Genomic DNA, 22,313 nt, shown 5'->3' with positions numbered 1-22,313 from the left:
AAACACTCAGATAAATTTATTTAATCAGAATTTTGCATTAATTAGGCAGAGGATCTAGTTCTGCAAAGTGTTGTTAAATTAATTCAGAGTGCATGTGCTACCAGTGAAATTGCAACTATTTACAATGCATGCATACAAACATACATACATATATATATATGTGTGTCTCTGTTTAACTTTAGTCAGAAAGAAGGCTCATCTTCTTGCAGATCCAAACAGCTTACCTGAGCAATACCTTTTTTTCAGTGTGTTTTAAGTGGGGAAGCTGTTATTTTTTGTTGTTGATATGCATTAGCAGCAGTTGACTTAAGAGATTCTTCAGAGAATTTCACTTTCATCAGAGCTGCTGTCTGTGACTGAATCTTTTGGCTTTAGGAAATTTGCAGTCTCTAATGTTTTTGTGCAGTAGGAACCTAAGTGTGAGCTGAATTCTGTTCAAAGGGAGGATAACTTTGAAACATATGTTTTAATGATTCGTGGAGCTCACAAGTCAGTGCTTGTCTGTGATTTGCCAAATTTGAGCATAAGCTAAGGGGGAAGTTAGGTTCTGACTCCTAATGGACTTTGATGTTCATCAAAGGTCTTCTAGACAGAAAAAGAAGGTTAATTTCAGCAGTTTGTAGAATGGGACAATAAGACTACTGGTCAAGCGGTTTTCAGATCCTTCTTGGTGCTAAGAATGAACTTCTACCCATTTTCTGTAGCTAACACTGCTATAACTTTCTGAGTTCAGTGTTTACTTGAGCAGCTGCTGTCCCTAAATGTTGAGCTGCATAGTACCTGCCCAGTCTTGGAGACTAGGAATTGTATTTAGTGCTTGCCAAAAGAATTAATGTCCATGAAACTGCTGGAGTTTACACATTCATACACTCTTATTTCTCAAAATTGAACCCGGGCGAGTAAATTATTTTATCTGCTTGTGGAATGGCTCACTTTTGATCAGTATCTGAAGATGCAATTCTTCAAGGTACAGTTAAACTAGTGAAGCCTCATGGAAATTGCTTTGCCTTTTATGTAGTGTATTCTACTTCTTATTAGCTTGTACATATATTCTTAAAATTATGCCAGGCTGAAGCTCTTCATGTGAGTCAGATTTAATTTAAGTATCAAACACTTCATACTTTAGAAAAAAGGCATACTAGTAGACATTTATCTTTTATAGACAATAAATATTATTACTTATAATAATATCTTCTTAGATAATCATATTAATTTAATCAGGAAAATATTGAGTTAGTAAAACAAACAAAATTACAATTTTTTTCATTATTGATGCTGTTTATATCCTCTTATTCAACTAAGTCCTGTAACAGCTGTTAAGGAAGTGTTGTATCTATTTTTCCAGATAGAAAAATTAGGATACAGAGAAGAAAGTCAGTTGACAGAGTTGAAGTGGGAATGTTGCACCTGATCTTCACATTTTAATCAAAAAGACACATCTGCTCCTTTTTGTACAGGCAAAACTAAAGCTAATTCCTCCCTTGCAATATTCATGTATCTGTTTAATTCCATCCTTTAATTGCTACCTAGGTTTTACACAGAGGTGTGTGAGAAGGAGCTGTACAGGATGGAGGAGGTGTTAAGTAGTTATTTCTTTTTCTGTTTCCTCCATTTGTAGTGCATGAAGACACTGTAGAATGTTTTTTGAGTTAGCAAATTTGCACAAATAGGAAGAGAAAGTACACTAATGAATTTGTTGTGTGTATCACTTCAGGAAGTTTCTAGAGGTTGCACATTCAGTCTTTCTACAAGTAATTGCTACCACTTACTACAAACAATTGCTACAAGCTCTTGGTCACTGTCTCGCAACTAATGCTCTCATTGATTTTTTTTTAACTATTTCCAGCAACATGGTGATTATATAATCCTCTTTTTTTTTTTTTTTAATTTTTACTTCCTCACCATTTTTTTCTTTATGGATGCTGTCAGATATTGCTTCCTATTGATTCTCTTTGCACTAATTACCCATTAGTCATCTTGTTATTTATTTGGCCAATGTATAGTTACAGTTTTTCAGGTCTTGTGGGTGACTCTTGCATACTAAATTATTTTTGAAGATTAACACCACTCTAGGCAAAACAGACTGACTCTTCATGCTGTACAGTTTTACACCTTAGGGAAGCTTTCAGTAAAAGATTAGGATGATGTGAGCTGTATTGTCTCACAGTAATATTAGAAAGAAGCAAACCAAACTCTTTATATATTTTAAATTAAATAACACAACTGACATTAATTGACTGTAGCATCTACCGTTGTGCACACTGCTGTATTATCTAGGTTAATGTAGAAGAGTGTTCTTTTTCATGCTGCATGTTTTGTCCCATCTATTGCATGCTCTTGTCTTTTCTTCTTTTATTTTTTTTTTAGGAGCTCCAGACACAGCTAGATGAATTTAAAAGAAAATCTGAGTGTGAACTAAAGCAACTAGAGAAAGAGAAAGAAGTTCTTACTGGGAAACTTCAAAACTCTTCACTGGAGGTAAACTGGGCATAAATGTAATGCAGTAATAAAAAGTCTCTTTGTTTTTCCTCCCATCTGTGAGATTCTGGATTAGATTTTAATAATATTTGTTGTGTCTATCACTCAATAAAATATGTAAGGACTCCAGATTGAAATAACAACTTCTATATATTTCACATATTACACTGTGCAGATGTTCTAAGGTGAGGAGTTTGGCCATATCAAGGTTGCAGAGTGACTCTGATTGTTTGTTTGTTTACAGGATAAAGTGAGATAAGAATCTTCCTTACAACTCCTGCTAACTTCCTGATTTTTTTGTAATTCTTAGAGATGTATCGTCACAGATTCTAACTAGTTTCACTTCCCTCAAGTTCAGTGGGAGTTTGTGTGGCAACAGCTCTGCAAAAAATGAAGACATAGATCTTCAGTTGACATTTCTAGCCTCTCAGTGGTCACAATAAGCTCTTGCTGAGTGGTTAAAGACAGAGAAAGGACAGATAGGGTCATGAGGAGGCTAAGCAAAACCCTGTCCTCCCTTTCCTGCCTCCACCTTCCCACATGCCATTACTGCCCCTTGGTGTGCATGTTCCAGCAACCAGGCCATGGGCTGTGCTCATTTCTGGTAAGCCACACCTGGTTTTTCTCCCATCTGTGCTACATTAGCTGTACTAGTTATGAGTGCAGCATGGGTGTTTCTTTTTCATTTCTCCTCCAAAACATATTTATACATTCTGTTATCAAACAGTGGCATTCTGACAGTCTGTCTATTTCCCAGTCTTACAAATATAGAATTTAAGTGTAGTTCAATGTTCTGAAATTTCTGGCTTTTAAGTTTTGTTGCACATTTCTGCATGCCACTGTTTCCTACAGAATCTTCTCTGAGAGATTTTTGGGTCAATCCAACCTATGTTGGCCTATTCAGAGTGAAAGGTTTATGACATTCTGGTTTATTCCTCAAGTTTTGCAGATGCAAAAAATAAGGTTGTGGGTAATCAAATTACTTTTCTTGAAATGTTCAGGACAGTAAAATATGAAGGAAACTTATGTTTTCTAACTGCTTATCCACTTGCATCACAAGATCATGGTAAATTAGCAAAGAGTGGTGGAAAATTATTGCAACTATAAGCATAAATAGTATTAAATAGTACATAGCATGCCATATGTTATGTCCACAGAGCCATGGTAAATATGAACAGATACACTAAAAAACATTTTATTGTATCTTAGAATCTGACTGCTCTGAAAAAGGAGCAAATGCTCATTTGAAGAGAAATTTTGCATTTTTCTTGATTACTCCAGAAGTTACTTTCTGAACTAATTACTTGGCAATATTGCTAGGGTAGTGAAGTCATTTCAACTTGTAATAATTTCCTGCTATAGGTACATGAATATTCACAGCCAAGAAAGCACCATTCACTATATAATGTTATGTTTCAGTGAGGGCATGTTTCCCATCTGGAAACCTTCACAATGGCTCAGCCCAGAGCTTCCGCCTCAAAGGTTAGGCAATGTGCTGTTACTAATCCAGTTCTAACCTGGATACAATTTCAGACCTAAAAATAGCTTCCTTGGCTGCCTAAGACCTGGTTTTGGTTGGCCTGACATAGCTGGAGCACTGCGCAGAGTAGACAGAAGAATGATAATTTCATCTCTCTGGGGTTGCACTTCAAAGTGTCAGTATTTCTGTACTAATAAGATTTTTATGGATAAAGAAATCAAACTTCTATCTGTTTGGTCATTTGGAAGGAAAGATGTGAGATCCTGTGTGGGTTGAATGCTAATTCATTAGGGCCCTCCAGTTCCTTGGTTTTGAACTACAGGATCTCTTCAGCATGTGTTAAAGGTGCCACAATATAAGAAAAATATGAAGCTATCAGAGAGTGTCCAAAGGATGACTACAGGGCTGGTGAAGGATCTTGAGGAAAAGCTGTATAAGGAGCAGCTGAGGTCACTTGGTCTGTTCAGCCTGGAGAAGAGGAGGAGGAGCCTCCTGAGGGGAGGCCTCACTGCAGTCCAGAGCTTCCTTATGAGGGAAGAGGAGGGGCAGACACTGATTTCTTCTCTCTGGTGACCAGTGACAAGACCCAGGGGAAATGGCCTGAAGCTCTCAGGGGAGATTTAGGTTGGATATTAGAGACAGGTTTTTCTCCTAGAGGGTGGTTGGGCACTGGAACAGGCTCTCCAGTGAAGTGATCACAGCATCAAACCTTGCAGAATTCAAGGAATGTTTGGGCAATGCTCTCAGGCATGGTGTGACTCCTGGGGATGGGGCTGTGCAGAGCCAGGAGTTGGACTTCTATGACCCCTGTGGGTCCCTTCCAGCTCCAAATATTCTAAGATTCTGTTCTATTCTGGAATTAGAAGATGAATAAAATGGCAGTACAAACATCAGCTTGTCATGATATATCTTTGTACGATGTACAGCACAGCAACGCCCAGAGTTTTTATGGATCTTGAAGATTCCACCAAATAGCAGCCAAAGAACACAGTCAGAAATTCCTCAGGTCAGGAATTGCCACAAGTTTAGGAATATTGTTTACTGAGAACGTAATTGAAGTAACTCTGAAATAAACCTAAAAAAACCAGTAAAATACAATTTATTTTGTTTTTACTTCTTATGCCATATTACTGTTTATGTTATGTTAGGTAATGTTTGCATCTCTGAGATCACTTTGTGCAATTCTGGTAGATAAAAGTGAATTTGTAATGGAATTAAAGTACAGTTTTTTCAAGAACTTTTGTTTTGCAGCAGGAGGACATTATAAAACAAAATTCCAGAGTGTTGCTGCTTTGTTAATAATGAAAACATCCAAATAGATTCTGGACTGATGTGAGTTGACAGTTTCATTGGCTTATATGCTGCTTTACCAACTTCAGCAAATTGAGGGTCTGGCTATCTGTTTAGAAGTCAGGTAGTGCAAAAAATTACTTGGGCACTGCAAAACACTCCAGAGAAGATTTTCACTGGTGGATTTGAAAACTTCTTTAATTGCAAAAGAGGAGGAGGAAACCTGATGGGATGGAAATGTTGGTTTCTTAACTTCTAATATGTTAGAAGCACCAGGATTCATGAGAAAGAACATGTTTGGATGTCTGATACCTCTCTGTAGGATTTTCCCCTTAATCACTGAAAAACAATGGTTTTAAAACTACTTTTCCATATGATTTCTTACTACACTGTGTTCCCAGCTCAGCCTATTTCTAGTTAGCATGATCTCTTGTTTCATGTTAGAAGTTCTTTGGGCTAATAATTGTCTCTGAAGAGTTGGGGAAGTTTATAATGTTGTGACCACAGATTAAGTTTATATAGGCTTCTATTCATCTTTCCTGCCTAGATTACTAATTTGCTTAAGAAGTATTCCAAGTAACATTTTTACTCTTTCAGATTTTTCTATTATAAAATACACAGCCTATTTTTCTGACACATTTTTTTCAGTCTCTTTATTTTCAGGAAGCCCATAAAAAAATGCATGCTTGAGTGTAGTGATGATAATGCATATTGTGTCAGCTGATAGGAGGCACTGTACAGCATTAGATCTTTCACATCAGAGGTTAGTTTTATGAGGAACTGCAGTACCTAAAAACTGCAGTGTTTCTTTTCTTTATACAGGAAAATATTGGCTTGAATTCAATAGGTGTGAAGACAAAGTAGGGGTTTTTTTGCCTGTAATCAGAAACCAAAGTGCTCCCTTGATTAAATCTTATGATTTACCACATATTTCTTTAAAAAGTAATAAAATAAATTTCATCATCTCTTGAAGCAAAAGTATGCTTGGCAAGTGGCTTTGGCATCTGCCTATTCTTGGAGTGTATCCAGGCTACAGACAGATCCCAGTACACAGATATATTAAATGCAATTACTGTTTTTCATTACAAATAGTATTTGGCAATTACTCTTCACTAGTTTGATCAGGGAAATTGGTTTCATTTGATGACACAGTGGAAGAAGCCAAGAAAAAACTGGAAGAATAGTGAACTTAAACTCAGTCTGAGGCAGGTGAGGCTAGGTGCTGCTTCAAATTAAATATATCAGTTTTGTTGGATAGCTTCAGCAGAGCCTTGGGCCTGCCTTCTGGTTTGTGCCATATTATTGTGCAAATTGATCTGTGGATTGCACATATGAGATGAAGATGATCTGAAATTCTTAAAAAGTACTTGATGAGCAACAGACAGTGTATGCAAAAAGGTTGTCACTCTTCACTGAAAAAAGTGTTATTTTCTTGCACTAAACAAGCATCTTGCTAATTTTTCATAGAGCAAGACAAGCTCATAAAGTGTATTCAACTTTACATAATTCCTCTCCATTGTGAATGCAGCTATTAATCCTGTCCTGCTGATTTACTTTTCTGGAAGGTGGCTCAGCTGAAGCAAATATTAGAACAACAAGCAAATAATTTCAAGGAGTCACTGAAGAAACATAATCTACAGTCCAACAAAGAAAAAGAGAAGCTTTTGCAGGATCTTCAAAACACCATTAAAGAAAACCAAAATGTTAAACTGCAGTTGGAAGCATCACATCAAAAAGTCTTAAAAATGTTGGAGAAAAGCAAGAATCAGGAACTCAAGGTCAGTTTACTACATACTAATGTTAAAAATATATATATATTTATGGGATAAACCATCTAGGGGAGAGCCAAAGCTCAGTTACCTCCAATTAGCTTAATGATGGGTTGCTATTGTTGCACATAATAAATTATTCTGGGATTTTGAAACTTCCTCATCATGGGACTTTTGTTCTGTTTTTTAATAATTTTAACATTTTAACTTAGACCACAGTGTGAATATAATATATCCTACAGTTAGGCTGCCATGAATATAAGCTCCTTTATCTGTGCACCTACTTCAGAAATACAAGGGAATTCCTGCAAGTATTAATAACAGGACTCAGTTTTATTATGTTTCATCCATTATTAATTTATACATAAATACTTAAGAAGTATAATAGACACATATAGTGATGTGTATTGCCTTATATACCTTCAAGAAATCAATTCAGTAAGTTATAGCCAAGGCTTTTAAAGGTTCAAGTGAATTGATTTCAGTTACAAAATGTTAATGCAATATAGTGAAGTGTCGCTGAAAGACACGAGAGAGCACAAGCACACCACCACTCAAGGTGAAGGGAAAAAAGGGAAGTTTTATTCTCTGACTCCAATATTTATAGCTTTACAAAAGTGACAGTGGATTGGAAGGTGACATTGACACCTCTGCAATGTCACTGGTCAAACCAACAGTCCATCAACTCTCTCCTCCTCCATAAAGGAATGTAAAACAATGAGTTATTTACAGAAAGTGTGTGAGAAAATTCACTCCAGGAATGTCAACATCAGAAGGCTTAGAAAATCTTAAAAAAACAGGGTGACAGTGAAGCTCTAAATACTGTTGCTGTCCAAGAAAAAATCAACTCGAAAAATGTACATGTGATTGTGACATGGAGTTCAGATGTCCCTGTTGGTTCCCACAGCTTAGAGAACTTTATAAAACCTAGGTAATAAAACTACTGTAAGTAGAATTTATTATCCTGTTTATATATTCCAAATAAAATTCCAGTTTTGACAAAACCAAGCTGAAGGCAGTGAGTTGGTAAGAATAAAACTGAGGACAGGAGCTTGCTTTCAGAGCCACTACAGAGCAGCTGCTCCATCCCTTGCAGTGTACCAGCAGTACTTCTAATGACAGTGGAAGCATGACCCAAGAGTGATTCAAGGAAAGACAGAGGCCTTTGTCTAACACACTGTGATAAGTAATGACAAACAGGTCAAATCTGGGGCCTTTGTATGATGAAAAAACCCTTTATTTCTAATGTCAAATAGTGCAAAGATATCCCTGTTATTTTATCCTGCTCAAAAAATCTGAGGTGATACACTGATAATTTATCTTGTACCTATTAAGTGTTACTTTTTAACTTCAGCTCATTTTTATGCTTGCATTGATAAAATGTCTTGTAAAGTGGTGATGAAAATTTAAGTTCCACAATGAAAGGCCACATTCATCCTAGCATTACAAGTAAAACAACAAGCTGATAAACAGGCTCCAACTACTTTGTTTTTGGGGGAACTTTTGCTTACAGGAGGCAGAAGAACGTTTGAAAAAGGAATTTAATGAGACTTTCAAGATCCAACATCAGTCTCATAGGCTGGAAATACAAACCTTGGAAGAGAAAGCAAAGAAAGAATTACATGATGAACTTGAGCAGATACAAAAGCAGCAAGCCCTCTTGCTAGGTATAGTGTCTCATGTCATGCACAGTTCCTATTGCTTGATTATATATATGCTGAGAGCCACTGACTTTCATTTCCCATTCATTTCTTTCCCATTTTCTGGGAACTCAGATCTTTGTTAATCTCTTTTGTCATACCCTTCAATTTCAACAATATAGTCTTAATATTCTTTGTTAACCAAGCTCTCAATTGTCAGCAGCAAAATGTTGCAGAGAGCGTAGTATGGTGTACAGCGTTCAAGTATGCATTATCAGGCATATTAGATTGGAAAATTATTAGTTCATATGACTTTACTCTTCTTTTTCTATATTGAATTTTTATATGTGCTTCAAGTCTGCTCTATTGAGTTCAGCAGTGGAGATGAGTTGCTCCCTATGTGCTGTTTAGTCAGTTTCAAAAGTGCCCAAAACTGTTTAGAACTCAACAGAACACTGCACTAGCAAGATGTGTAATATCTTCAGGTTTAATCTCAGGTTATTAAAGCTCATCTATAAAATGTTTTTTAATTAAATAAAGAACAATTTGAAAGTATTTTACATACAAACTGAATTTTATTCTTGGATTTTTTCCACTAGTAATTAAAATTTTCTCGAAAGATGTCTTGCTTTCTGAAGTTTAGACTTTAAATAGATAGATAGATTCTCTTCTTCAAGAAAGATTGTAGGGAGACAACAGAGATAAAAACCTTTTTCTTCTTGTACTTGAAAAATTTGTACCTAAAATTCCCGAAAGTTGCAGTATATGACAGACGAGCTTGCATAAGCATTGTACTTCTCTAACACAACCAGAGCTTTCCTCACTCTGCCCTGTGGCCCTCTGTAGAACACCAGCTGAATTAACAGTAAAGTTCAAAATTAGAAGAAACAATGGTGATAATGTGGTCTGCAATACAACTGCCACAGAATTATCTCTCTGAGTCTGATGTGGACTCATTGCTTTTGTAGCTCCATATCACCTTATTATTACTCAGCTGAGTTACCTCTCTAGTAATAGGAGGCCATTATGCTTAATGGGGAAGGAGTTGAGGAACAAAGCAAAATATAATGAATTAATGTTTTCATCTACATTCCCTGTATCTGCCTTCCCCATCGAGCTGGCCTCTGACTGCCTAAATGACTGTCTGATTGTTACTAGGATCTCTAAGGATGGAACTCTCTGAGCAGCAGACATCATGCACAAACCTAAAGAAGCAAATAGAAGAACTACAAATGGAGCTGAGGAGTGTGAGGACACTGAAGAAGCAACAGGCAAGGGACCAGTTTGTACTTCATTGCTGTGTTGGGTTCAGCAAAAGCAATAATATCAAATTTCTCTCTCCAGTGATAATAAAAGTATACGGTCTCTTCCAGAAATGCAATGGGTTTTCTGCCTTTACGTCTCACTTTAAATGTTTATAATTTTTTCCCTGTGGGCAGGCTTTTTCTTTCCAATTAAAGATCAGAATCTACAAAAGAAGTAAATGAAAGAATGTTACAATAAAATAAATTGTGTAGAGACTATAGATTATATTCAGAAACTTTTGATCCCTGATTTTGTCTTGCACATATAATTGAAAAATCAGATCACAAAAATGCAATGCACGCAAATCCAGGAAGATGTTAACATTAAAAGTAAGAGGCTGTGAATAACTAAATTTGGCCTTTTTCTTAGGAAGGAAGTAGCCAAAGCCAGATCAGATCTCTTCATGATGAACTGGAAAAATGTCAGAGTGAAATTTCTGAACTCAAGAGAGAGAATTTACTTTTGAAGGACACAATGGAGCTGCTCAGTGCTGAGTTGGAGACACAGAAGCAAGAAGCTGCACAGCTTCAGGATAGAGATAAACAGCATAGAAGGTTTGCCTTGAATTCACACTTGGCAGTGCTGTCTAGAGATTCAATAATTATGCCAGAGTGAGTGGTATTCTAAGCGTGATGCATGTCAGAATCTTTCCTTCCTAAAGTACTAATTTTAGAAGCTAGGAATTTTGCAAAAGCAGTAATTCATTTCACATTTTCCTCCAGCCATAATAGATGCATTTGAACTAATTGTTCATTATATGTTACAGAAAAGTATGTCTAGTGTATCCCCCCAGGAGTGACCTGAGAAAATGTCCATGATGTCAGCCTTTCAAAGGCACTGGGAGACAAATCCCAAACTCACCAAAGAGCTTTTAAAAGGAATATAGACGTTTCTGAGTAAATATCAGGTTTTTATACATACTCTGTAGCTGAAACCAATGGACTGTTAATTCCAAAGGGGATGTTTGAGAATGCCATATACTCCCTGTAAGAGTTTGCTTTGGCTGTAGCAGCCAGATTTGCACAGGGGAAGCAAGGGCAGTGCCAGTGGATACTGACAGTGCCCCTGGGCTGATGGTGAGCCTGGCACTGTGAGGGGCTGTCAGGGCACAGGAGGGAGGGGCAAGGTGACTTGAGTCTTGGCCATCTTGTAGAAGGTAAACCATGTCTTAGGGTAGCCAGAGGCTCAGCACACATGGTGTAAAAGGGTCTTCCCATTTCTGTTCAGAAAAAGTGGAGAATGCCAGGATCAATTAGGTTGGAGAAGACCTCTGAGATCCTTGAGTCCAGCCTATGACCACCATGTCAACTAGACCACGGCACTGGGTGCCACGTCCAGTCTTTCCTTAAACACATCTGGGCAGCCCATTCCAATGTCTAATCACCTTCCTTTGAAGAAATTCTTTCTACTGTCCAACCTAAACGTCCTCTGGCATGACTTACAAAGGAGACAAGACTGGGTTCACTGCCCACTGCATTTGTATGGGTGTTGAATCCTTTGAAATTTATGGATGAACATACTTAACACATTCTCTTTGCAGAGAGACTGAGGGATCTGGTGTTCTGACTGGGTATCTTTCAATTCATTTTTGCAGTGGTGCAGGATATATGCCCCTAACTACACAAGCATGTATATAAAAGGATTTCTGAAGAGCGTGCCCTTAAAGGAATCTTTAAAATTATGGCATATATAGTCCAGAAAAAAGCATTCAATGGATAGAATGTCTCTCTGCAGACTGTCAGAGTGGCCAGAGTAATTCCATTCCTGTCTACCAGTCAGTAGATATTTGAAGAATGAGTAACATTTTTTTTTTTTGCCATTGCACTCTTTGGAGAGTTACTTCAAAGTGAATTTCATTTCAAGCTTTTGAAGCAAGATCAATAGAGAGAATTGCAAACCAGAGAGTTTCATTAATGCCCTCAAGCTACCTTGAAGGAATTTAGAGCCTCTGTTCATGAAGAGAAGAATTATTCACGTGTCAGCGCTGAGGTCTAAAAGGCCTCAAATGCTAAGGCTGCTGGGCTAGAGGATTTGCTTTACAGGGAATGAATGGTGTAGCTCTACTACAGTAAGCATTTGGGAAGGAAGCATTAATGGAAATTACATAAGGAGAAATCCTTCAAATAACTGGAGATAGGACCAAAGCACTGGAGTGGACCTAGGCCTCTGATACAGGCTGCTCTTAAATTAACTCATGGAAGACTTGAACAACTAACTTGCAGCTCATGGTTTGGTTTTTTTTTTTTTTTTTTTTTTTTGCCAGACTAATAATTTGTATAGGGGAGTAGTTAAATTGGTACATATAAGTAATTGCTATTTTTACTTTTAACAACAGTGCCCCTGTCTTATGCCAGTTTCTTTTCTGATTTGAAAACTGATAGGGGCTTGTTACTTGCATGTGACAAATTTTATAACAAATTACTTAAAATTATTAGTCCTACTCTTGCCAAGTAAGTGAAACCCATAATCTGCTTGAAGTAATAATTCCTCTTTCCATTCTCTTGAACTGTGTGATTTCCACCTCCAGTACAGAAAGCTTTTACAAGGATGAGGATAGGAGCAGACAAAGGTGTTTTTATGGGAAGAGAAAACAAGTCCCCAAGTGGGTCTTCTGAAGGAAAATATTCTACTCCTGAATATTCATTTCAAGGGACCCTCCTCCCTTTTTTGCCCTTATTCTTCTGCTGCTTATTTTATGCTAAGTGCCAAATTAGTCACTTCCATGGCTGTGCTCTAATTTCAAGGGGAGAAACTAGAGGTTTTTTTAAATTTTTTTTAATTATTTTTTTTTAGTTTTAGGATGATGATAGGCAGTATTAAATGTTTCTGGTGTCATGATGTAGTGAAATATATCATGAGAGACTCATGTTAAAATGCCAGATATTTCAACATGATTTTGCTTAATACAAATGAGTTCCTATGGTACTTTGTTGTCATATTTTGTCATTAAGATTGATGTACAAACTAACCCTCGACACAATATCAATAGCACAATTATATGGAATAGACCTTGAATTTTCTGAAGGGTGAAGGCCAAGTACTTTTCAAAATAATTTTTCTCTTCCTCAGTGTTAAAATATTTCTTCTCAGATTGCAACCAAAATGTCAAATCTGTAGGCAGAAGCCAGATCTTTGGCCAGTTAATTACCCTTGCAGTCAATAAAACTCCTCAAAACTGCATGCTTTGATCAATGATAATAAACTAATATTGAAACCTGAGAATTCAGACATATTTTAATACCAATGAAAGGCTACTGGTAGAAGACCTCAATATCAAGCATAAAAAAGAACTGGACATACTGAAAGGAGAACACCGGAAGGAAATTGAAACCATAGTGTCTGATTTCAGCAGCACTCAGGCACATCTCCAAGCAAAGATTTTCTCCTTAGAAACTGCGTAAGTAATTTAACAATAAACTCTGGCTCATGCTGGCAATGAGTTCTGTTTCTATTTATTATCCTTAGTATATACAGGTTTTTATTAATCATAAGTAAAATACTATAAGGATCAAAATAAAAGTGCATAGGTATTATCTTTGCAAACCAAAAGATTCAGACACTTTGTAATAAATTCTGGATATTGCTTAATCTAAAGCACTATACATGAAGTTTTACAATGCTAAATTAAAACTTGCATGTATCAAAATAGAAGTGTATAGGTATTGTCTTTGCAAACCAAAAAGACCCAGCCATATTGTAATAAATTCTGGATATTGCTTAATCAAAAGTACTGTACATGAAGTTTTACTGAGCTAAATTAAAACTTGCATGTAGGATCTAGAAATTCTATTAAGTGTAAAATCATCTGTGTTACAGATAACACCAGAGGCCTTGATCATAATCGTTTACTTAATTTTGTTCAGCAGAATGGCATCGTTAAGTAAAACTTCATAACCTCATTCTCACTCCCTTAAAAATTTCCAAGGAAAAAGATGCTCATGTAAATAAATGCAGTTTGCAGCCCCCTGTGGATTTAAGAAGTTCTGTGGTGCTTCAGATTGAGTCCCCTCAGAAATAATCCCTTATATATATATCTCTCCTCCTTTTCTCTTATCCCAACTGTTCAGAAGCAGCAGAAGGACAGAAGAGAGACTTGGCATGTAAGCAGGCCTCTAACCTTTAAACCTTTCAGATGTAAAGATTCATCTTTTTATTTTAACTCAGAGATAACTCCAAGGTAATAAGAGTCAGGGGTGGTCCTCTCAAAAATGTTTACCCACACATAAAAACCGGGAAATTTAAGGAATTTAAAAAGCTGAACTCAGACTACAGGTTTTGACTTAGCAGGGTTACTAAAGCAGCAGGCAAATCCATCTTTATCTTCATGAAAGTTACAGGAACTGAATAATTCTGAGGATTCCAAGGTTACTGGGTCAGAAAAGAGAACAAATATATGATTATAGATATGTATAGATGCTCTGACACTGATTTCTTTCTTTAGGAAACTAGACTAGCAATATGATGTGCAAGCTTGTTACTATTTTACATAAGGGGCTGGATTTTACACTGGACAGGTGTTGTGGATTAACCCTGGAAATTTATTTTGGAGCTCCAGAAGATTCTATACTTCTACATAAACCATGTACAGGTGTCCATTTTATAAAAATCCTGTTTTATTGGAAAGGCCTGGCTATGTCCCTGTATTTTAGGCTTGGAAAATAGGGCAGAGTATATCCAAGGTTTCTCTTGAACCTAATCTGAGGAAGTTTTTTTCTGGTCTGTATTTTCTTTGGTACAGACTTAAAGAATTAGAAGAAAAGTCAAAAAAGTGGGAGTCCAGGCCTGAAGATACACACCTTATAAACTGTCTGCAAGACAAATTAAGTGAGAGAGAAGAGATTATCAAGCAGCTGGTGGTAAGACTGTTTTTTATATGGACATATGTTTTTTGGAATCTATTGTAAGGCTCTATTCAGTGTTTCACACATTGCTTCACCCTGGTTGTTTCTTTCTGTTCTGGAATACTTTGACAAATGAGTCTTTCCATACCAGCTTCCAACAAATACATGTTTCCAGACATGTAACTTTGTTTCCCTTCAGGAAGGAAGAAAATGTCAGCATTCACTTGCAGCCAACACTGAATCTTACAGGAATCGGTCATTTTCTTTCAACCCCAATACAGCATGCCTGACTCCCTCCATGAAGGTAAGATGAACAATGCAATTAAAATCACAAATTGTGATCATTTTATTACTATTTGAATCATATCAGGACAACAAAAATGCTATCCATGGTTTATGATGACATTCAGTAGAATTCTTTCCAGTGCCAATGTAGAGTCAGTTGTTGAGCATAGGAGAAAGTCATTAGAAGTATATATGCAACATAGATAACTGGTGTTTAAGCCAATATAAAACAACAGAACTCTGACATCAGTCTTCCATTGGGATAAGCATGGCAATTGCTTGCAGATTTGGGATGTGCTAATTGGGATATTGCATGCATCAAGGCAAATTATGCATCTGTTTGCGTTGCTTGGTATCTGCCCTTTGTCATTCCAGCCCCTCTGCATGATATTTCTACAAATATCCATAGAAAGAAGGGAGGTCAAATTGGTGGAAAGCACCTTCATGTGTCAAAAATTTCAGGGTCAAATACATGTTGTTTTAATTGGATGGCAAAATGCATGGATACAGCATACCCTGGAAATTTAATTTAAATGCCTATAGAAAAATATAGAAATCTTCCTATCTGGGTGTTCCTTGTAAGGTATTTGGGAATGAGGTATTGTTAAGGTTTCATAGAATAAAATGTAAAAAATGTGTATGTAATGAAGTTTTCTGTTGCAATAAAAAGCAGAAGAAAAAGGTTGAGGTGCCCAGTCGTGTTGTCAGTGTTCCGAATTTAGCTTCCTACGCAAAGAGCTTTTTGAGCTGTGACTTGAGATCAAAAAGAAGTGCTCCTCAAATAACAAAATCTACAAGCTTAGACCGGAATTCTGGCTGCCTCAGGGTGGGCTCTCCATCTACACAGTCCTCAGACAGCACTGCTGCCACAAGGTATTTGTCCATTTTGTATGATGATAAATGAATTCTTATTTAGAATCTTGTAGGCAATTCAAACACATTTGACACGAAATACACAACGATGTAAGGTTCCTGCTGTGCAGTGAACTCTGTGTGTTTGGTTTTCTGCAGACAGATCCAGAACTTTACTGCAAAAGTGGGCTATAATCCCTGCCCAGCAGACCTTATGCTTGGAACCCCTCCTGGTAGGAGAAAAAAACCAAACGCAGATCAACCAAACAAAACACACACACAGACACACACATACACACAAAAAATGCAAAAGGACCTGCAAGTATTTTACTAAGAATGTAATTAATTATTAACATGGCATCTTTCAATGGTTCTGTTAAGGATGTGTGTCTTCCTTATTTTTATTGCCTCACCTTGCACTTGGTAGATGTGGATGTCATGTTTTTATTTTAAGAAGTATTTGAATGAACCTAGGCTGATAATTTAGCAAAGGTTAGGGATTTGAAAACTGATTAGCAGATACTTAACTTCTTTTGTTTTTTTTCTCTCTGAGGAGCTTAAATTCTTCAAAATTTTGAGTTATGTAAATGATGTTCAGTGTTTTATAACATAAACTCTCTCTTCAAGAAATAGTTAAAAATGTATGTAGCTACTATACAGTTAAAAAATCCCCAAACTTTACCACTGTATTTCAGGGCAAAATCTAGCCTTCTCAGCTATCTCCTGCAGGAGATTTAGTTATCCTGTAAATTATGTGCAAGAGAATTCTTTCCTTGGGGGCAGATGGTGCTGACTGCTGACAAAAACAACCTGGGACACAGGCTTAGATCCTCTTTGGCAATTCCCACTTCTTTAAGATACAAACATGCTGTGTCATCCCAGATGACTGCCAAGGCAAATGAGATTTCTGTTTTAGAGGGAAACAAACGTGCAAGGAGACTCAGCTTGGCTGCTGCTCCCTTAATTTTTTTAAATCAGTCAATCATAAGTTAAGTCCTATTTGCTACCATATGTTAAAAAAAATCCTGAATTATGGAAAATCAGGGACTATGTAATAGGATTGATTATGAATCCTAGGTAGTGTTCAGATAGATCTTTCCATTTCAAATAGAACTTTTACCCCACATTTTTAATGCATAAATTGTATTTGGTATTTTTAAGAGGGAATTGCAGCTGCCATTCTCTGATTTTCAAGACTTCATATCCTGATGCATACTTTTGTTTAATTTTTTGGGAGTGTCAAGTTAAGAACTATGTTCAAATGTTTCTGCATAGCTGTTAAGCTTGGCTTCATGCTTTTCTTCATGTTACAATCAGTGCTGCTGGATTGTAAGTAAGTAGGTTGGTGATGCTGATGCTTATTTGTTTGCACAGGACACATGGCAATGAATATGAACAAACGAACAATGAACAAACCAAAGATGACCAAAAACAAGACCCTCAACATCAAGAATGGCTTACTAAGTATTTTTCATTTTAAAGCAAACTACTGCCATACTTCTCAGAATTACTATAAAAGTCATTCCTGTTTAGGAATGATAATCCAATAGTTGTTTTAAGGGAAGGAAAAAAAAAGTAATTTCTAATTAAGGAAGTACCTGCATTCTCTTTCATCTAGTAACTATGGAGTTACAGGCATGAAGTTCAGGAAAATGCTTTTTTTTTTTAAAACAACTTCTATAAAAAATTAAGGAAAAGTTTGGATACAGTTATGTGAAAAGACTTTTTAATGAGGAGACTATATCACTCCACTATTTCATTAAATTTGGAATTTGGACTCTGAAATGTTCTGTCAATTTGGCACCAGCTGAAAAAAAAAATCTTCCTTCTGTACATTTACATCTGCTTCATCAGCTGTTTATGTAAGTTCTTCATACAATAATGTAATTTTAAAAGCTTTTAATGCTTTTTGTTAAATTAATTTTAAGCTGCACAGCATGTAGTACACCTTCAAAAATATGCTAGCATGTTTATAGCAGGCTGATTCAGAAATAATTTCTGGTTTGCTTCATAAACTGTTTTGTATATTTATAGCTATTTGCTATGTAATATTCCCATTGAATTTCAATATATGTATCAGCCTGATAAATTAGGGTGATATGTAAGTATGAACATTAAAGCTTGTAAATTATCCAATTTCCGTGTTTTTCAAAAGAATTCTCTGTTAATGCTGAAGTCAGACTTGTACACTGAGTTCCAGTGATGACAACTGCACCCTTGTACCTTTTAACTCCATACTAGTTTTATGCCCACATAAAAGTCAAGTGGGGGAATGACCACATTTATCAGATCATGCTAATTCATTGCTGGCAGGAAAGAACCCATGTAGAAGTTGACTCTTGGGTTATTAACCCATGAAGTGAAAAAGGCAGGAAAATGTGCAACCAGCAGCCTGCTATTAAGACAGGACAGTTCTCTTCGGTTGCTTTGAATCCCCATTTCATTTCAACTAACAGGCCCCAGCTACCTAAAAAAATGTTATACATGCAAAGAGATGTACCTCCAGCCTAACCTCTGCTCACATCCAACAGCCAGCAAGAGCTACACCAACAGATGCAATCATTTCAGACAAAACAGCCACTGCATCTCACTGGTGGTGCAAAGGTGGAAGGAAGGGCAGAACACTTCTACATGCCAAAGCTTTCATCCCAGCTATCTAGTATTTTTTCCAAGAGGAACTGTTTGGTTGGAAAAGTGACTTTGGCAGTAGATTTGGCAAAAAGGCACTTTGTATACTTGTAATCAAGAAAGAGATTAAATAGCGTACAGAAACTCTGATGGGTACCTTGGCATCTGTGAGGATGGAAATGTACAGTGCTGTTCTCATTACTTTTCATCCATGCTGCCCCAAGAACACTAGAAATTTCAATACACAATTAGCAATTCTTACTTCCAGGGTTACAACAATTAATTATTCAACTCTGCCCCCCTAAATAAGTATATGTAGAAAAGTGTTATATGGATGAATTTAATTTGTTGCTTAGTAATACACAGGGGTGTTTTGCTATTTCTACCTCCAAAAGCTTTTTCGGCTACATTTAACTTACTAAATAGAGCACTGCAATAGAAGGTAATTCTGTATTCTGCTCAGTGGCGGTGATCCTACCTCCACAATGAGTGGTCTGTATTTTGGGTAAGTATTTTGGAACACCTCTTCAGTAGCCTGAGAGTCAGAACATCAGTAGCATGAGGCCTGCATTACATATCCCACTCTTTTGTGTGTGTTTTTCCATTTCAATTCATCCCATAAGAACCAAATTTGAATATCTCAAGACACCTTCCATGAGGTGAGCCAGTATGATGGAGAGTGACAATTCACTTCAAAAAAAAGTGATCAGACCTACATACAGACAATTTTAAAGAATGTTTCTGCAGTGGTACTCATGGATAATTACTGGATCACAAAACATTTAAATATTCCAGAAAAATCAAAAACTAATCTTTGCAAATATTTTGATCATATCAAAAAGAGGGGAAAGCAAAGGCCACTCTCTCTAGAAGGAACAAGGATGCATTCTGGGAGACACACTTCTACCAGAAAGCACCCTGAACAGCCACTCTGAATATTTTCCACTAAAACATAAAACCAATCCATATTTCTGTAACAAAAGAAAACAAGAAAATTTATTTGGCTTAATTGTTTTAACTATATTTGCAGTATAAATTACATTATACAAAAAGCATACAAAGAACACCATTGCTTTTAAAATATTGAGCTGTGTAAAACTGAAGATTATGTTTGCTTCATTGGAGCAGGAATGTTTGCAGATGCTTGTTCTAGGTAAGCTAATGGACCTTGAGGCATTTCTGCAGGCTTTTTGTGCTGTACACTGATGTCTTCCAGGACCTGCTGCCAGTGTCGCAGCTTACTCAGATGCTTCTGAATTAATGCTTCTTTTCTCTGCAATTCATTTCTTAATTCTGAAACATCCTATGGATGAAAAAATGGTGTATTAGTAAATAGTATTCAAAAGGATAATCACCCCACATTAAAGAGTATGTAACATTTTTAGACCTTGAGTTTTCAAGCTGAACTTACAGTGGAAAAAGAGAATAATGGAAAAGTGTCTAATGATACAGAGGGAAAGCACTGTGAATGCACTAGTGCCATTCACCTATGTCACATATTGCAGAGATCACCATCCCCAGCAAAATCTGACTAACTAGTTTGTCTCTTCCAATGAATTATCAGCTGTGTTCCAATACTCCACATAGCAGGTATCCAGCCTCTCCAGGTTCATGATGAGAGTTATGATAACAGCCAAGTTCTACCAACTTAAGGTACAGCATCATGTTGAAAAATCCAAAACTATGAACATGGTGATGAAGGTACATAGCTTATCTGATCTAGCACAGGATAGGTAAATTAACATACCTCTTTAATTACTTGTTCTGGTTTCTGGACTGATAGCTGCAGTCTTTTTTGTAGAAAAAAGCATTCAGTTTGTCTTGCAACATCCAAAAACTTTTGGATGCACTGATCAACACCTAAACATATAATAACAGTATTGAAAGAACAGCTTGCAAAAAAATAGGATTTCAGGCTGGTAATGGTAGTGGTCTATTAAAAACACTTTTCACAGTACCTTCTAGAATGAAAATCATCAGACTATCTAAAATAATGTATTTATAAACCAGTAAGTCCTTGTATAAGACACTGCTTTGCAAATGGACAAGTTATTTTAGAAGTGCAACACTTCCTCCCATGTTTTATTTTATTTCTGAAAAGAAGTAATAAAGTAATTCATGGAACCTGGTTGCATGCCTAAGCAACACGCTCAGTGTAGAGTTCTAAAATATGCATTTATTGAGGAGAATATTCTGCCCTCATTGACTACACACTACTATTTTGGTAATAAAAGTTGTTCCATGCCAGCACATGAATATGATCAAATAACCAGAAAGGAGTTTTGAAAAGCATTTATGCCGAAATCATTGAAACGCCATTTGAGTGAAGTTTCAGAAAATTTTCAGGGACAACGGCACTTCTAAAGGCCCACTTTTTAAACTCCTGTTCACACAATATTTATTCCACCTCCACGGAGGTGGTCACCCAAACCCTAAAGCAGCGCTGCTGAGCGGCCTGGCCTTTTCCGTTCCCTGGAAGTGCTTCGTTCAGCTTCCCAATGCATCACATCACCTCCCTGGTGCTCGAAACGCGTTTCACGCCAACCCAACCTCAGGAGACGCCTGGCACACTCCGACCTTCCCACCACACCCGGGGCATTCCCGTCTCCGCTTCTCTGCAGCCGCCGCTCCCAGCAGCGGCAAGGGGCGCCCTGCTCCCGCCCGGGCTCACCGGTGCGGATCTCCTCCTGGTCCGTGCCGTTCACGTAGTCCTGGCTCACCAGCGAGGCGAAGCAGGCCTGCGGACAGGGAAGCACCGCGCTGAGCGGCTGCGGGGCCGGCGCAGGCAGGCAGCGCCCGCCCGCGGCTGCCCCCCCTTACCTCAAAGGACGCTTCCAGCTCGTCCACCAGCGTGCTGTTGGGGTTGCGCGGCCCCGCGGGCGGCGGGATGAGGCCGGGCGGGCCGGGAGGGCCCGGCGGCGGCGGCCCCGGCGCCTGGGAGCCGAACATTCCGCCCAGCGCGCCCGCCATGGCGGGAGCGGCGGCCGCGCATGCGGAGGGAGTGGGGCGGACCCGGGCGGCCCCGCCCGCTGAGGGCCGGAGCCTCGGGCGGCCGCGGCGTGTGGGGCGGTGCATCGCTCCTCGCACTGTCACTGGGCACCGTCTGGCACCATTGTCCTGGCACCTGTCAGAGATATTGTAATGTATCGAAGTCCCTTCTTAGACTTCTCCAGACTCAACAGGCTCCAGCTCCCATCTCCTCATAAGAGATGTTCCACACCGTCCATCCTCACTGCCCTCTCCTGTAGCTCCACGTGTTTCTTGCACTGACCAGCGCAGAACCGGACAGGGCACTCCAGAAATGGCCTCGGTAGGGCAGAGGAGGTGGGAGGATCTCCTCCCCAAGCCGCTGGCCGCACTCCTCCCACTCCAGCCCAGGACAGCACTGGGCCTGCTGGGACAGGCAAGAACAGACAGCAAAGCCATCCTCCCCACAGGGACCCTCCTCCAGCCTTTGCCCTGCTTCAGTCTCACAGGTGCGAGCCTGGCTAAGCACTGTTTCAGCATCCACAACAGCATTTAACAAAAACCCCAAAAACCCACCCTAAACCAAAATAAATCCCCACCTCATGGGCTTGGATCCCCCAAATTGTCAAGAAAACATCATCTCACGTTTTATGTGTCAGGTCTGTCTGATGTTTGAACTGAGTCTGGGAATAATATCCCTGCTTGGAGGGTGGCCACCTCACACCAGGAAAGAGGGGAACTATCGGGATGACAAAAACCCTGAGATAAGGGCAGGTTC

General features: G+C 38.2%; 2 protein-coding genes across 9 annotated transcripts in view; one reads left to right on the top strand and one right to left on the bottom strand.

Moving 5' to 3' along the window:
* Positions 1–17,583, top strand: part of FAM184B (family with sequence similarity 184 member B) — a 43,975-nt gene extending 26,392 nt beyond the window's left edge. For 2 of the 8 annotated variants that reach the window (XM_074541803.1, XM_026792143.2), the window contains exons 3-12: positions 2,368–2,478; positions 6,814–7,026; positions 8,531–8,684; positions 9,816–9,928; positions 10,332–10,573; positions 13,213–13,359; positions 14,701–14,818; positions 15,003–15,107; positions 15,759–15,961; positions 17,315–17,583. In XM_074541803.1, the coding sequence (XP_074397904.1) occupies positions 2,368–2,478; positions 6,814–7,026; positions 8,531–8,684; positions 9,816–9,928; positions 10,332–10,573; positions 13,213–13,359; positions 14,701–14,818; positions 15,003–15,107; positions 15,759–15,961; positions 17,315–17,420 (1,512 nt within the window). In that variant the 3' untranslated portion in view covers positions 17,421–17,583. Of the gene's footprint in view, positions 1–2,367; positions 2,479–6,813; positions 7,027–8,530; positions 8,685–9,815; positions 9,929–10,331; positions 10,574–13,212; positions 13,360–14,700; positions 14,819–15,002; positions 15,108–15,738; positions 15,962–17,314 lie in introns of those variants that run through there. The other 6 variants (XM_026792144.2, XM_026792146.2, XM_026792148.2 and 3 more) reach the window with 6 other exon arrangements.
* A 1,953-nt stretch (positions 17,584–19,536) lies between these two features.
* On the bottom strand, positions 19,537–21,589 carry MED28 (mediator complex subunit 28). Its single transcript, XM_005484998.4, has 4 exons — positions 21,389–21,589; positions 21,240–21,306; positions 20,316–20,428; positions 19,537–19,871 (listed from the first exon to the last, which is right to left on the bottom strand). The coding sequence occupies exons 1-4, from the start codon at positions 21,536–21,538 to the stop codon at positions 19,674–19,676; spliced, it is 528 nt and encodes a 175-aa protein (XP_005485055.1). The 5' UTR covers positions 21,539–21,589; the 3' UTR covers positions 19,537–19,673.
* Between the last annotated feature and the right edge of the window lie 724 nt (positions 21,590–22,313).

The sequence above is a fragment of the Zonotrichia albicollis genome, chromosome 5, assembly GCF_047830755.1.
Source record: "Zonotrichia albicollis isolate bZonAlb1 chromosome 5, bZonAlb1.hap1, whole genome shotgun sequence".
Lineage (NCBI taxonomy): Eukaryota > Metazoa > Chordata > Aves > Passeriformes > Passerellidae > Zonotrichia > Zonotrichia albicollis.
Note: the sequence above shows the minus strand (reverse complement) of the source record. Positions and strands in the feature narration are given on the sequence as shown.

Coding starts and splice junctions, on each gene's coding strand:
- MED28 (XM_005484998.4), bottom strand. CDS start 21,538: ATGGCGGGCGCGCTGGGCGGAATGTTCGGCTCCCAGGCGCCGGGGCCG. Junction 21,307..21,388: donor AGCTGGAAGCGTCCTTTGAG/GTAAGGGGGGGC, acceptor CCCTGTCCGCAG/GCCTGCTTCGCCTCGCTGGT. Junction 20,429..21,239: donor CCAGGAGGAGATCCGCACCG/GTGAGCCCGGGC, acceptor TTATATGTTTAG/GTGTTGATCAGTGCATCCAA.